Below are 14,096 nucleotides of genomic sequence, written 5' to 3'. Positions count from 1 at the left end.
CCCCTTCATTATAATATCTATATATTGATTATGAGCAAAAGTACAACACAACAAAGACATGAAAAATAATATAAGTACCACGCCAACAAAGAAAAATTACAATGAACTAGATAGCCCTTTTATTCTAACTTTTAAAAGCATTATATCTTCCAAAGACTTTTACTTTATTGTAGTCAATCAAAGCCCACCAAGTTGGACTAGCTAATCACAGCCATTAATTCATTAATCAAGTGTCCAAGAAAGTTAGAAGATGAGCCATTTTCCTTCCAAACTTCCTTACACTTCTCACTCATTTTCTTAAACCTTTGTCTCACCTGACTATCACCATCCATTAATTTCTTAATCCCATCTGCCACCTCCTCTGATGAAACTAATGTGGTGCCATCTCTATAATCCATTGTGATTTCCACAGCCAAATCCAACTCTTTCACCAACTCAAATGCATTCAACTGTTGCTCAGCATATATAGGCCATGTACCAATTGGCACCCCATAGTATAAACTTTCAAGAATTGAGTTCCAACCACAATGTGACACAAATCCTCCTATAGCCTTGTGGGCCAAGATTGTCACTTGTGGGACCAACCCACACACTAGACCTCTCCCTTTGGTTGATTCTAAAAATCCAGAAGGCAAAATTTCCTCCAAGTTAGCATAATCATTTGGAAGTTCTCTTTTGTCCTTTGGTGCTTCTCTAATTGCCCACAAAAAAGGGTGTCCTGATTTTTCTAAACCCTTTGCTATTTCTCTCACTTGTGTACCTTTAAGACTTCCCATACTCCCAAAACTCAAGAAAATTACTGATGATGGTTCTTGATTGTCAAGCCATTTCATGACATTTTCATGACCCCAAGAATCTTGATGCCACTGAGCTGGTCCATTATGATCCACCACTGGTCCAATTGGATAAACTGGTGGTACAACATCACCACCATCATGTACCAATGAGTTTAAGCAATGAGGTTCAAGTTCTTGAAATGTGTTGACAACAATACCCTTGGTTTCTTTGTACCTTCTTGCATGATGTAGGAAGCAAGAGTAGCCATCTATATGTCTCTTTAGCATGAATGAAGGGAAACATTTAACAGGGACAGGATTGGAAAAACCAAGAATGTTGAACTCATTGGCTGAATCTTTGAACTCAATATCAGCACTAACCTCAGCATCTAAAGTTGGGAGGTGTAACATGAAGCTCAAGAAAGTAGCAGGAGAAGCAAAGTAGAGATAACATGGGATGTCTAGTTCCTTAGCAACATCAATAAAAGATGTACAAAACATGTCAATAAAGAATCCAACAACTTGACTTGAGTCTGAGTCTGACATAAGTTCAATAAGAGCATCTTTGACATGTGGTGTGTGATTTTGTATCAGTATTGATAAGAAGACTATAGTGGCCTCAAATTGATCGAGGGACGGTGGATCCGCCACGGGGAGGGGGCGGAAATGGATGTTTCCGGTGGTGGTGAGAAAGTCAATATAGGATTGTACAAGTGGCCTTTGAGGGATGTTGATTAAGAGTATGGTGGCTGAAAGATTATTGTATTTTTGAGTCAAGACTTTAGCAAACTCAATAATTGGAACAATGTTGCCAAGTGTTGGTGTTGAAATGAACACTACCTTTGCTTTTTTCATGGTTGTTTTTTTTTCTTTTTCTTATTGCTGTGTGTGGGATTTGGGTTGAAGTAGTGGTCACTATATAAACCACTATTTTCTAGCTCTCTAGTCACTTGTCTTTTTTTTATTGGAATCTTTCCTTGTCAAGTTTGTAGTAATTTTCTAATTACTTCTAAGTCAATTAATCAACTCAAAAATTTATTACTCTCTCCGATCTCATCTATTTTATGTGACATAGTTTGACTTAGTACGGTATTTAAGAAAAAAAGAAATACTTTTATAATTTATAATCTAAAATAATGTTTGAATATTTGTACGGTTATAAAGTATTTCATTAAAAGCAAAAGAATTTTTAATCTAAAATAATGTTTGAATATTTGTGCGGTTATAAAGTATTTCATTAAAAGCAAAAGAATTTTTTTTTAAATTAATTTTTTTTTTTAATTATAATAACATGACATTCTTTTTGTGTCGAACCAAAAATGAAATTACGTTACTTAAACTTCTGAGTTGATTAAGTAGGTCTTTCCATGTATTCTCTTTTCAATGGGCAGTAGGTGGGAGCAGGTGCAAGTTATAGGAAAGTGCCAGAACATTTAGTCAGAAAAGTAATAGGCTTAATTAATACATACACAATCCCTTAAATTTACCAATAAATAATGGGCATATTTCATTAGATAATTAAACTGCGGCTTGTTCTAATTGAACATCTGAATATGATTAATATGATTAAGTGTTACTCTTAGACATTTTAATTCAAATTTTGGATCAGTTCACATAGATTTTCATTAGTCTTTGTTAGTTTGTTAACAATTTAATAAATGGTTTTTTTTTCTTGTAGTTTATGGATATTTTTTATCACGATCTAAAAATTTCTTCAACTGAAAATTTTATGAAAAGTGTTGGAACATGATTTGAATTTTTATGTTTTAACCCCAAACACATATCTGACCACTTCTTTAAAAAATGGACAAAATTTAAATAGTGACCCCAAAAAGAAATGTTTGCTTAAATCAGCCATTGGTTTGCTAAAATAGCCCAATAGTATTTTTGACCCAAATAATTAGTAGTCCAATAAGCCCAGTCCCAACTTCTTCTTCTATCTTGCTTTTATTATGTCAATGGAGCTAAACCTTCATAGCACTTAAACCCTGCAGCAAATTATAGGGTTTTAGCAATAAGAGAAAACTCACAAATTTTATCAGTGGAGACGAAGAACAAAAAAGGTTCCTTCTTTACTGTGTATTTTTACATACTCTTCTTGTTTACATACTGTTTCATTTTTTTTAATTTTTTTTTTTATGTGTGTGTGGTATGTCAGAATCGAAGAAATTGAGCAAAAAATCATCTGAGATTGAAGAAAATACAGATGAAATGGTGTCTAAGTCATCTTCAGAGCAAAATGCGAAGGGACATGTGGAGCAATTGAAAAGACTCCAACTAAAGGTTTGTCCACATGTCTATGAGTTTGAATTCCCTACTGCTTTGGACTGTTTTTTTTTCTTTGAGCTGAGGGCTATTGGAAACAGTTTCTCTACCTTTTGAGGTAGGGGTAAGGGGTGAGTGCTCTCTATTCCCCCGAGAACTCACTTTGTGGTATTACACTGGGTGTGTTGTTATGCCTATGAGTTCGAATTCCTTAATGCTTTGGATTGCTTTTTCCTTGAGCTGAGGGTCTATCGGAAATAACCTCTCTACCTTCCGAGATAGGGGTAAGGTCTGCTTACACTCTGTCCTCCCGGATCCCACTTTGTGGTACTATACTGTTTATTTTGCTACGTCTATGAGTTCGAAGGGTTCTTTTTGTACTTTTTTTTTCTTGATTATGTAAAGTTAAATTCTGTTTATCAGTAGCAAGACAGTAGAGTATTAGAATCCCAACACCATTTCGTCATACCATCTTGACGACGCAAGATGAATGTCACGTTCTCAACCTTACAGCTTTTACACCAAATGAATAAATTTTGAAAACAAACTATGTCTTATATAGGACATATGGTCCTTCTTTCCCTCAAACAACTTTTGTTTCTTGAAACCCAAACGGTCTATAAAATGCATAATCAGATAGTTTCCAAAGTGTCTTCAAGCTCCTGCAGATACTCAGTCCCTGCGAACTACTCAGCATGCTTTTAACATCAATGTCTGTCTTCAAGCTCCTGCAGATACTCAGTCCCTGCCAACTACTCAGCATGCTTTTAACATCAATGTCATATACAACTTTTAATGGAGAACTCTCCGTTCTCGCTTACTAACCAGAAAAGTGAATCCTTCCTGTCTGAGTCTATAGAGACAGATAGTAACTGCTTCATTAGAAGACTGACTCTTCTATTTCCTAGTCATTTAGTCTTCTTCTAAGAAATAAATTCAATCAGTGCTAGTGAAACATTCAGATGCTCTGCTTTAAGACCAAACTATATATAGTAGTAAATTCATTTTTAGGCACCCCAATATACATCCAATAATCTAGGCAAGATCTCAGAAATTGCCCACCTTTAATTTGGTAAATGACTAAAAGTCATCCCAGTAGCTGCATTATTGCATTTGCACTTCCAATTGGTAATTCTTTTGTCATTTATTTTTGTAAAAAATTGGTCATTCTGTTGGCATAATTGCACACCAGTGACCTTTCCCATATTTGATAGAGTAATAGCCCACTGTCCTTCTCTATTGTTATTCAATCTCCAGAACCATTTAAAGAGTGATCTTTTACGCTGGAACTTAATATTCTTCACCCAGACCTCCGCCTTGCTTATTGATCACCACATTTTGCCATCTAATCAGGTGCAACTTTATCTGGACAGAATTTCCTTGCCTGAGAAAATTGCATCTCTATTTATTACTCCATTTGTCCCAATATATGTAAAGGTGTTAGCACCCAAGGTGTGGCCTAGTGGTTCAGTGAAGTTGAGTTGACCACCATGAGGTCTCAGGTTCAGTTCCCAACAGAGACAAACATTTGGTGGTTTCGTCCCATTTGTTCTAGCCTTGGTGGATATATATATGTGTGTGTGTGTGTGTGTGTGTGTGAAGGTATTTGGCTAGGCACGAAGTTTACGAAATAAAGGAAGACTAGCGAATCTTGTGGACTAAAATAAGCCGTAGATATTTGTGTGGCTATAAATCATCTCATTAAGGGAAAGATGTGTATTTTAAAGTTAGATTGTTACCAAATATAGGAAATCGTCATTCTTTTTGGGTAGGACAAAAATGAAAGAGTCACATAATTGGGACAAGTGGAGGAATTTTTTCCTCCTCAGAAGGAGGGATAAGGAGAAGGAACATTGGGTAGGTAGGCATACCAGCCAAGTCTCCCACTGAGAGATACATACTGTTTCTTCCACAGAGCCAAACCTTTCTCGCACCTATCAAGGACTCCTTGCCAAATCTTATGTCTTTCAGTCTAGCACCAACGGAAGTCCCAAGTAAGTAGTAGGAAAGGACTCAACTTTACATCCAAGAATGCTATCAAACAGAAACTCCAGAATGCTATTATCCGAGTTTACAGCAAATGTGCTGCTTTTGGCCAGATTCAGTTTGAGAACAGAGACAGCTTCAAATTGAAATAAAATGATTCAAAGTTTAGCTTGATAGATTTCCTTACATAGTTCAAGGTCCATTCATCTATAACTCATTCCTACATTTAGCTTGCTTGCATCACTGAGCAACGTAGTCAGTCTGCTTTACATTTTTATATCTTCAGGGCAAGATTAGTACAACAACAGCAGCATACCTAGTGTAGTCACACAAAGTGGTGTACGCAGACCTTTATCTCAAAAAAAAAAAAAAACAATGTGGTGTACGCAGACCTTACCCCTATCGTAGAGATAGAGAGGCTATTTCCCGTCAGTCCAAGAGTAGTACGCTGCAAATTTTCATTCCACAACTTTTTTGTACTGACTACTGATAATCTATTTGACCAGCATATGCCACATTTTTTCCTGTAGGATCCCGAGTTCTATCAATTTTTGCAAGAGCATGACAAGGAGCTCCTTGAGTTTGATGATGAGGATATTGATGTAAGTCTTTACAGTATCTTTTTGTCTCGTTGTTCTCATTGTATGTTAAATGTTCGTAGAATCTTATCTCTATTTTGTAAAGGATGATGACGAGACTGAAATGCATGGTGATGAAATCGAAGATGATGAAGCTGATGAATTTGACGCTGAACAACTTGATCATGCAGACGGAAAGGAGGTCAAGTCGTCCACAAATGTCATCACTAGTGCAATGGTGGACTCTTGGTGTAGTTCAATTCATGAAAACAGGAATTCTGGGGCTATCAGATCTCTCATGAGAGCTTTCCGCACAGCTTGTCATTATGGAGATGATACTGGTGAAGATGCTAAGTCAAAGTGGAGTACTATGTCTAGTGCTGTGTTCAACAAGATAATGTTATTTGTTCTAAAAGAAATGGATGGAATTCTTCGTGGCCTGTTGAAGTTACCAACTTCTGGTGGGAAGAAGGAGATGATAAAGGATATGTCTAATACTAAACGGTGGAAGAGCAACAACCACTTGGTGAAGTCATATCTCGGGAATGCGCTACACGTTCTAAATCAGATGACTGATACAGAAATGATATCATTTACTTTACGAAGACTCAGATTTTCATCTGTATTTTTGGCTGCTTTTCCAGCTCTTTTAAGGAAATATATAAAGGTATGGGATTGAGTGATCCAGTACTTACAATTCAGATAAATTGTTTTCTTGTACAAAGGAATGATTAGTCTTGAATTCAGACCAACAGTTTTCTTCTGCATGAATATAACTTTTTTTGCAAGAAATTTGCATGTTTCATCCTTTCTCCCTCTCTTTTTTGGCAGAGGTGATTGGGTAAGTCTATTTGCTGATTGAGGCTTTAGCTATTTCCCAAATCTCATTATCTTCATTTTCTCAATAGGGGTCCTTTAAGTGTTTTCTATATCAGGGCTATGAAATTGACATCTGACAGTTAAATGACATGGCATTTGGCCCTTGATCACTTCAAACTAGGCACACTGCTTATATCCTACTATCAAGAGCAAAATTAATTCATTGATGTCTATGTTGATTCTTAAAAAAAGTATCTTACTCAAACATCCTACTCTAGTAACATAGCTCTAGATAATCCTTACCCCACCCCCAACACCAAAAAAGTAAATAACAAACCTTGAGAAGGTTGTGTCCATTGGCTGGTAGTTAATTAAGATCCATAAGAATTAATCTTAAAAAATAATTGTGAAGCACCCTTGGTTTAGACTTTTCTGTTTTTCAGAATACATGAAGCACAAGTTTATTTCTTTCTCTGCATGAGGTATTCTTCTCTCTCTAAAGAAAGGAGCTTAAGAAAAATTTGGTTTTTCAGGTTCTTCTTCATTTCTGGGGTACAGGCGGAGGTGCACTACCAGTTGTCTCTTTTTTGTTTCTAAGGGATCTGTGTATACAGCTTGGTTCTGATTGCACTGACGAGTGCTTTAGAGGGATGTATAAAGCTTATTTATTGAACTGCCAATTCATGAATGCGTCAAAGCTGCAGCATATTCAGTTTCTTGGAAATTGTTTCGTTGAACTCATTAGGGTGGATCTTCCCAATGCATACCAGCATGCCTTTGTTTTCATTCGGCAGTTGGCAATGATTTTACGGGATGCGCATAGTAGTTCTAAGACCAAGGTTTGTTATTTTGTTACTGATAACTTGTCTTCTCTGTTATTTTCCCTGAGCCAAGGTTCTATCAAGAACAACCTATCTACTTCATCTGAGTTAGTGCTATGGACTGCGTACACTTTACCGTCCCCAGACCCCACTTTGTGGGAACACTGGGTATGTTGTTTTTGATAACTTGTCTTCTTTCTGGATTTTTGTTACAACGCTGATATATGCTTATTCCTAAAAATCATTTGGGTTAAAAGGTATCTTGTGTAACGTTTTTTTTTTCGTTTTAATAACTTTAGCTGAAGATACTCTGGTTTAACAGTTTCAACATACATGCTGGTGTAATTAACATTTTACATTAAAAGGTTACATGACTGGTAGAATCCTATCCTAAAGTTATCCTTGCCTGTTAGTGGCTACTAATATTGTTCTCCCTTTGTCTAATCTTTCCCAGAAATCGTCTCAAAAGGCTAAGCACTCATCCAAGGAAGCACACAATACTAAGGGCAAGGTATTTTGACTCTTAACTTGTCGCTTTCTTTTGTTTTGGATTATGGGTTACAAAATGTGAGCTAATTCTGTAATTTCTAGGTGGTTTATTGGTAACCTTGCACTGTTGCATTGTATAATGTTCTAGAGTTGCAAAATTGCTTCATACCCTTGTTTTACATTTTGACATCACATAATGTGCTCAAAAGATCATCAGATTGCTTCAGCATTTTTCCATGACTAGTTGTGTGTTCTTCTGAAAGCTATCCGTCCTTGTGAACTCTTTCTCAGGAATCATTTAGGAAGTTAAAACTGGTGTTGGTGTGTATTTTCATTAGTGGTCATCTTTCAACTAGTGTTACAAATTATTTTTGTATGCTCATTCTTTCTTTCTTAGGGTTTGATTTAGTGGGTAATCCTGCACTGGTGTTCTCTGTTTTTGTTAATTATTAGATGAACCACGGCTCCGATCTCTTTTCTAGTAGTGGAAGAATTTGATCTTTTTGTTTGAAGGCAATATTTTTTTTCCTTTCGTTTTTCAGTTGATAAATTCTGGTAGAATATTCTGCGTGTAAGAGTTGAGAAAATGCATTTTAGCCTCCATTGTGAATTTTCAAGAGACAATGTCAGTTGACCATAGACTGACAAAAGAGTCATGTTGCTTCCGTATTTTGCGTGACATGTTGTATGATTTTTGATGGTTATATTTTCCTCTAGCGAATCCAATCGGAGTTTCTTTGTTTTCAACCCCCTCTCAGGAATCATTTCTGAAGGTTTACCAGTGGAAGTATATACATTGTCTTGAGCTGTGGACTGCAGCTATCTGTGCATACAGCTCAGAACCTGAGTTTAGGCCCCTGGCTTATCCGCTGACACAAATAATTTCTGGAGCAGCTCGTTTGGTTCCAACTGCTCGCTATTTTCCCCTTAGATTGCGTTGTATCAAAATGCTCAACAGAATTGCTGCATCCACCAATTCTTTTGTTCCTGTTTCCCCACTCCTCTTAGACATGTTGGAGATAAAAGAATTGCATAGGCCTCCCACAGGGGGAGTTGGAAAAGCCATAGATTTCCGTACTGTTTTAAGGGTACTTTCAAAACACCTCTACTTGCTTTTGTTTAACAGTGTACTGCTTTAGAAAAACTTGTCTCGACAGTCTGAATCTATATTTTATGTATCAGGTTAGCAAGCTTACATTGAAGACGAGAGCATTTCAGGAAGCATGTGTGTTCTCCGTGATTGAGGAACTTGCTGAGCATCTTGCTCAATGGAGCTACTCAATTGCTTTCTTTGAGCTCTCTTCTGTCCCTGTTGTTAGGTTACGCAACTTCTGCAAGTCCACCAACGTCGATAGATTCCGCCGCGAAATAAAGCAAATTATTCGCGAGGTATGTTTGTTGGGTACTTGATTCTACTTGGTGATGCGACTGTGGATTATTTTCTAAAGTCACATGTCTACATAATAACCTAGTTTAGCTCTCTGGGTGCAAACGATGTTCTTTAGTCTTCCTATTGCGGGCTATTTTTTAGCTGGCACAAATTGTTTCTTCTGCAATGAAGCCTTTGTTATAAGTTCCTGAAGTTGACTTGGTAAATGATACAGATTGAAGCCAATTCGGAGTACACAAATAAGAAGCGCATGACAGTTTCATTTCTGCCTAATGACCCAGCAACAGCATCTTTTCTTGAGGTTTGAACATCAAAATTCTCTTATAGTTCTACAAGAAGTAGCTTTGAAGCATCTTACTCTCTTGAAATGTTGAATTAGTTACTCCTGTTTTTTAACTTGCTCATTTACCAGTAAAAGCTACATCAAATTACTTTTTATCTGTCAACCAATCTACACTTAATTCTTCTTTTGTTAGTAAGGAACACATTGAAAGCTTTGTCAACTTATCAAAGCTTCCTTGCGATGAACACGAATAGGTTGGGGTATTAGGGAGATTTGCGTGTCTAAGATTAATCCATATCATCATCGTTCATGATTTGGTTCCCTTGAAACCACTCTGACCTCGTGTCTAAGATTAATCCATATCATCATCGTTCATGATTTGGTTCCCTTGAAACCACTCTGACCTTCATACTCATCCTTAGGATGATAAGAATGCAGGGGCGAGTCCTCTATCGAAATATGTTGCCAGTCTCCGACAGAGAGCACAACAGAGAAATGACTCGTTAAAGGAATCCAGGTTTCCCAATATTCTGTTTTTCTTAAGATTTCTGTCTGTGGATGTCCTTTCTGTTAATCATAAAGTAATGAACTTGTCGTCCGCAGTTTACTCATTGGTCAAGACTCATCTGCATTTGGGAGTAAGATACCTGAAAGTGATGAAGATGATGATGTTGAAGATAGCAAAGGAGATGCTGTCTTCAGTTCTTCTTGGCTACCTGCAGGCACTCCCAAGTATGTTCACATTCTTCTTCACCACTGATCTATTCCCACCACCTATAACCCCTCCTCAACAGGAAAATAACCCTTGAGACCTGACACGGGGTCAAAAAGCTATCTTTATTTTGATTATGAATGTGTTTTTCCAATATGATACCTTGCAGGGATAAGGAGCCTACAGAGGAGAAACAGAAGAAAAAGAAGAGAAGGAAGGAGCTGCAAGACGAAACTGCTTCTGATGAAGACATCGTAGAAGATTTTACTCTCAGCTCTGATGAAGAGGGTTCCTTGAGTGATGCCCCCGCTGATGAAGAAGTTAGCATAAAACAAAAGCCACCTAAAGCGCCTTCAAAGAAGAAAGGGAAAACTCATCGGAGGAAGAACAAGAAAAGGAAGCAGTCCAATCAAGTAGTATCTGCTGTCTAATGACTCTTGAACAAAGAAGAAGAACAGTGTAGCATGAGCCAATTTGTCCAGTGTAAGTTTGCTATAAGCAAAAACTATTATTCTGTTCAAGTTAGCGATCAGTTTTGTTTGCCTAAATCCTCCTTTTTTTCCCTACCATGTAGGGCAGACTACCTATATCAATTCATATATAACTAATCCCAACTTGTTGGGTATGAGATGCAATCGATTGATGATCTATTTCTTTTTTGGCGCTTATAGAGGTTGTTGCACTCTCAAAGTTGGGTGCTTGTTTGCCAGCGGAAGCCAAGTTTGAGTGTCTGTTTATATATTATACCTTCTGTTAGCTTACCACTTAGTTACGTTTCAAGCTAAAATCAACCAACAGAATTTCAGAAAAAGAAATCCTCAAACTTTATTTTTAGTAATGATTGTATTTTTTCTTTCTCACAAGAGGATTCTTGGGAAAGTAGCGTGTGAGACTATTTTTAAAAGATTCTTGGTTCAAGCAAATCAAAGTAGTTATGAAAAGAAAAATATCGTGAAGAAAATGTGACAAGTAATAAAAAAAGAGTAGAGCATTCAGGAAAGAAATAATAACACCAAAATAATTTGATAACTAAAGCACAGTAAACTACAATATGAGAATGCTCATGAATTCAGTCTACTATCGTTCTCCCATATTCATTCAGCTGAAACCTCATACTCCTTGTATGGGATACGTACGGCTAAACATAATATTTAACGATTGCATGTAGTTGGTTTTGTTCTCACTGTTTAAAAATGCAAACTGAACAAGTTTTACTTCTATTTCAAACTCTCACTTATTTGAAAAAGAAGAAAACTGATTAATCTATCACGAGATTATTTTCATTTACAAATTTGAAATCAACTTTCTTCTAGCAAATAAGGTAGTATTCCACGTGGCAAAAAAAAAAAAAGAAATACCTATTTGCAAAGGATTTAGGATCAGTGCAAACCAAGGGATCTATCTTAACATTTTTAGCCCCTGATGTGTACTCAGTATATAACTACTGTACAACAAACTAATCATATTCAATTATGCATAACAAAAGACAATGAAATAGAATTATGTTTTGTAAGGGTAGCTGTGTAGTGCAAAAATCAATTACTCTTTTCTCCATGGCTGAAAATTTTGATTTTTACGTGTTATTATTACGATGCTAAAAAGACCATTGCATATTGAAAACATTGCAACGTTTATGTTGTTTTAAATATTACTAGTTTTTTCTTGTAGTTTTAGTTATTGCCACAAAGAAGAAAGAAAGAATCCCTAAGTCAATATATAGAGTTTCTTAATGTTAGTGTTGATATTGAAACTCGATTATAGCTAAGTAATAAACTCTCTTTTGTAGAGAAACGTAAAAAGAAAATGCTCAAGTTGTTAATAATAATAGATTAACAATATATATAAGCAAAAAATCAATGTAAAAGCACATAGTTATAAGCGAACCAACAGTAGTAGAGTACAAACTTCTTACTAAACACAAATACTTAGTAATGTAACACTAATTACTAGATTAAACATTAAAATATAGTAGTAATTAATAACCAAACTAAATTTGGCTTACTACTATTCATAGTACTAGTACTACTGATACCCCACTTGAAAACAGTTTAACTATCAGTTGAAAGACTGAAAGGGCAATGTCAACTGATCAAGAAGTGCACCAATAGGTGCAGCAAGTCTAGGATCATAACCAAATCCATGCAATTCTCCCCCTCCAAATTCTCCACAACAATTATTACTACTACCACCATAATCAATATTATTATTATTATTACTATTGCCCACAAATGGACATGGAGGAATCCAAAGCCACCTCTTCTTGCAAAAATCAAACAACAATGCCTTATCTGAATTATTCTTGATCATTATCACCACATATTCTCCATGTCCAACACAATTGAACCCTTGTCCATTTTCCAGTTCTGCAAATTGGAGATATAATTGTTGTGGCATTCTCTCAATTTCCACCCACATTGTCCCACAATCTTGCAGTGCCCAAAGCCTCAAGCTCCTTGGCACATTCAGTTTGCTCTTCTCAACTGCTGCAACTAAAACAAGCTTCCCATTCCCCTCAACAAGGCTTGGCGAACGGAGAAATCGCCGCATGGGGGCTTGTATTTTGCACCAATTATTTGTGCCTATGTCATAAGAAAGCACACTAAAAGGGCTAAAGTTCATGCAGTAGAATCTCCCTTGCACATGCACCATTTTACCTGATTCAAAGCTGCACAGTCTTGGAAGTGTAGAAGTTGTACCCCATATAGAGTAAAATCCATTCCCATCAATGTGAAATGACTCTGTCGTTAGATTCTTGACAGCATAAGGAGAAATCAAGTCATCTCCAGCCACAGCTAAATCAATAGATGAATTAGTAATAGTCAAGCCAATAGAAGGGAAAAGCCTAGGCCTTAAAGTAGGAGGGAGGGGGATTATAGAGCCTACAAGTGGATTACACAAGAGTATGTTTTTTGATCCAGATTCATCAGAAACAAAGCAAATCAATCCACCAGAAGATGAAACAGGAGAAAACCCTTGTGGGATTAAAGCAAAAGAAAGCCTATACCAAGAAAGATTGTCAGGATCAAACATGTAACCTTCAACAGAACTTCCAAGATTAGTACTATTATTCTTGTAAATGTTGTTTCTTGGTAGTCTTTGCTTGAAGAAAATGAACCAATGTCTCTGAGGGGAAACTTGGAGGTACAATTCAAGAAAATGACTAGAGTAAAGAAGACCATAAAATCTCTTACAAACAGCTCTAGCTCTAAAGAAAGCTGGTGGTGGAAGAAAAGCGATGATCCTATCAATGAGCCTATGTGGTAGTCTACTCCAAATTCTACTGTCCATCCAAGTGTTAATTCCATTAATTGATGATGAATTTGGAGTAGTTGTAGTTCCAAGAAAGTTGGTTGTTGGTGTTGGGATAGGAAAAGAATAGGGAAAGTGAAAGCTGATAGGGGCATGATGAAAAGCTTCCATTTTAAAAGAAAGTAGACTATAATTGGAGCTAGACTAAAAGGGATTTGAATTGTGCCTTCAAGTTTGGAGCTAGGAAAGACAATAGTGTAAAATGGAAAGTTAAGGTTGTTTTTTGGCAATGCAACAAGTAGGGGTTCTCTTTTGTTTCTCAAATTCAGTGGACATGTGAGTAAAGGAAGTAGAGTTTCACTAAAGAGGAAGAAAATGAGGAAAGAGATATGAATCTTTGGCAGAATACTAAGCAAAACTAGAAGGGTAAGTCTCTTTTTTGGCTTCTCTCTCTGTCTTTTGGATTCTTGGTTTGTTTTGGGAGAGGAGAACAAGTGTTTATATAGGAATTAAAAGGTAGCCTTATATTATTTCCATTATTTTGTTTTTTGTTTGGTTAATTTACTCCCATGTTTCAAAGTGAACGTCTCTTTTCTTTCTTGATAATTCTTTTATTTTAACTTTTCATATGATATTTAAGACCACAAAATCACTAAAATATATTTTGGTACTATAAGATTCAAAATTTTTATTTCTTTTTCTTCAATTATCTTATATCTAGTCAAAAT

At 36.3% G+C, this 14,096-nt stretch overlaps 3 protein-coding genes across 3 annotated transcripts; 1 reads left to right on the top strand and 2 right to left on the bottom strand.

Moving 5' to 3' along the window:
• Nucleotides 1-4: 4 nt before the first annotated feature.
• Nucleotides 5-1,817, bottom strand: LOC107859688 (UDP-glycosyltransferase 43). Its single transcript, XM_016704773.2, has one exon. The coding sequence runs from the start codon at nt 1,629-1,631 to the stop codon at nt 198-200; it is 1,434 nt and encodes a 477-aa protein (XP_016560259.1). The 5' UTR covers nt 1,632-1,817; the 3' UTR covers nt 5-197.
• An 862-nt stretch (nt 1,818-2,679) lies between these two features.
• LOC107859687 (nucleolar complex-associated protein 2) lies at nt 2,680-10,787 on the top strand. The gene is made up of 12 exons (XM_016704772.2): nt 2,680-2,839; nt 2,935-3,059; nt 5,558-5,629; nt 5,712-6,272; nt 6,958-7,263; nt 7,700-7,756; nt 8,493-8,822; nt 8,917-9,123; nt 9,339-9,425; nt 9,830-9,924; nt 10,011-10,139; nt 10,289-10,787. Exons 2-12 carry the CDS (start codon nt 2,988-2,990, stop codon nt 10,548-10,550), a joined length of 2,178 nt encoding a protein of 725 aa, XP_016560258.2. The 5' UTR covers nt 2,680-2,839; nt 2,935-2,987; the 3' UTR covers nt 10,551-10,787.
• Nucleotides 10,788-12,174: 1,387 nt separating this feature from the next.
• On the bottom strand, nt 12,175-13,539 carry LOC107861275 (protein UNUSUAL FLORAL ORGANS). The gene has a single exon (NM_001324808.1). It carries the CDS (start codon nt 13,537-13,539, stop codon nt 12,175-12,177), a length of 1,365 nt encoding a protein of 454 aa, NP_001311737.1.
• Nucleotides 13,540-14,096: the final 557 nt, after the last annotated feature.

Source organism: Capsicum annuum, chromosome 2 (genome assembly GCF_002878395.1).
Source record: "Capsicum annuum cultivar UCD-10X-F1 chromosome 2, UCD10Xv1.1, whole genome shotgun sequence".
NCBI lineage: Eukaryota > Viridiplantae > Streptophyta > Magnoliopsida > Solanales > Solanaceae > Capsicum > Capsicum annuum.
Note: the sequence above shows the minus strand (reverse complement) of the source record. Positions and strands in the feature narration are given on the sequence as shown.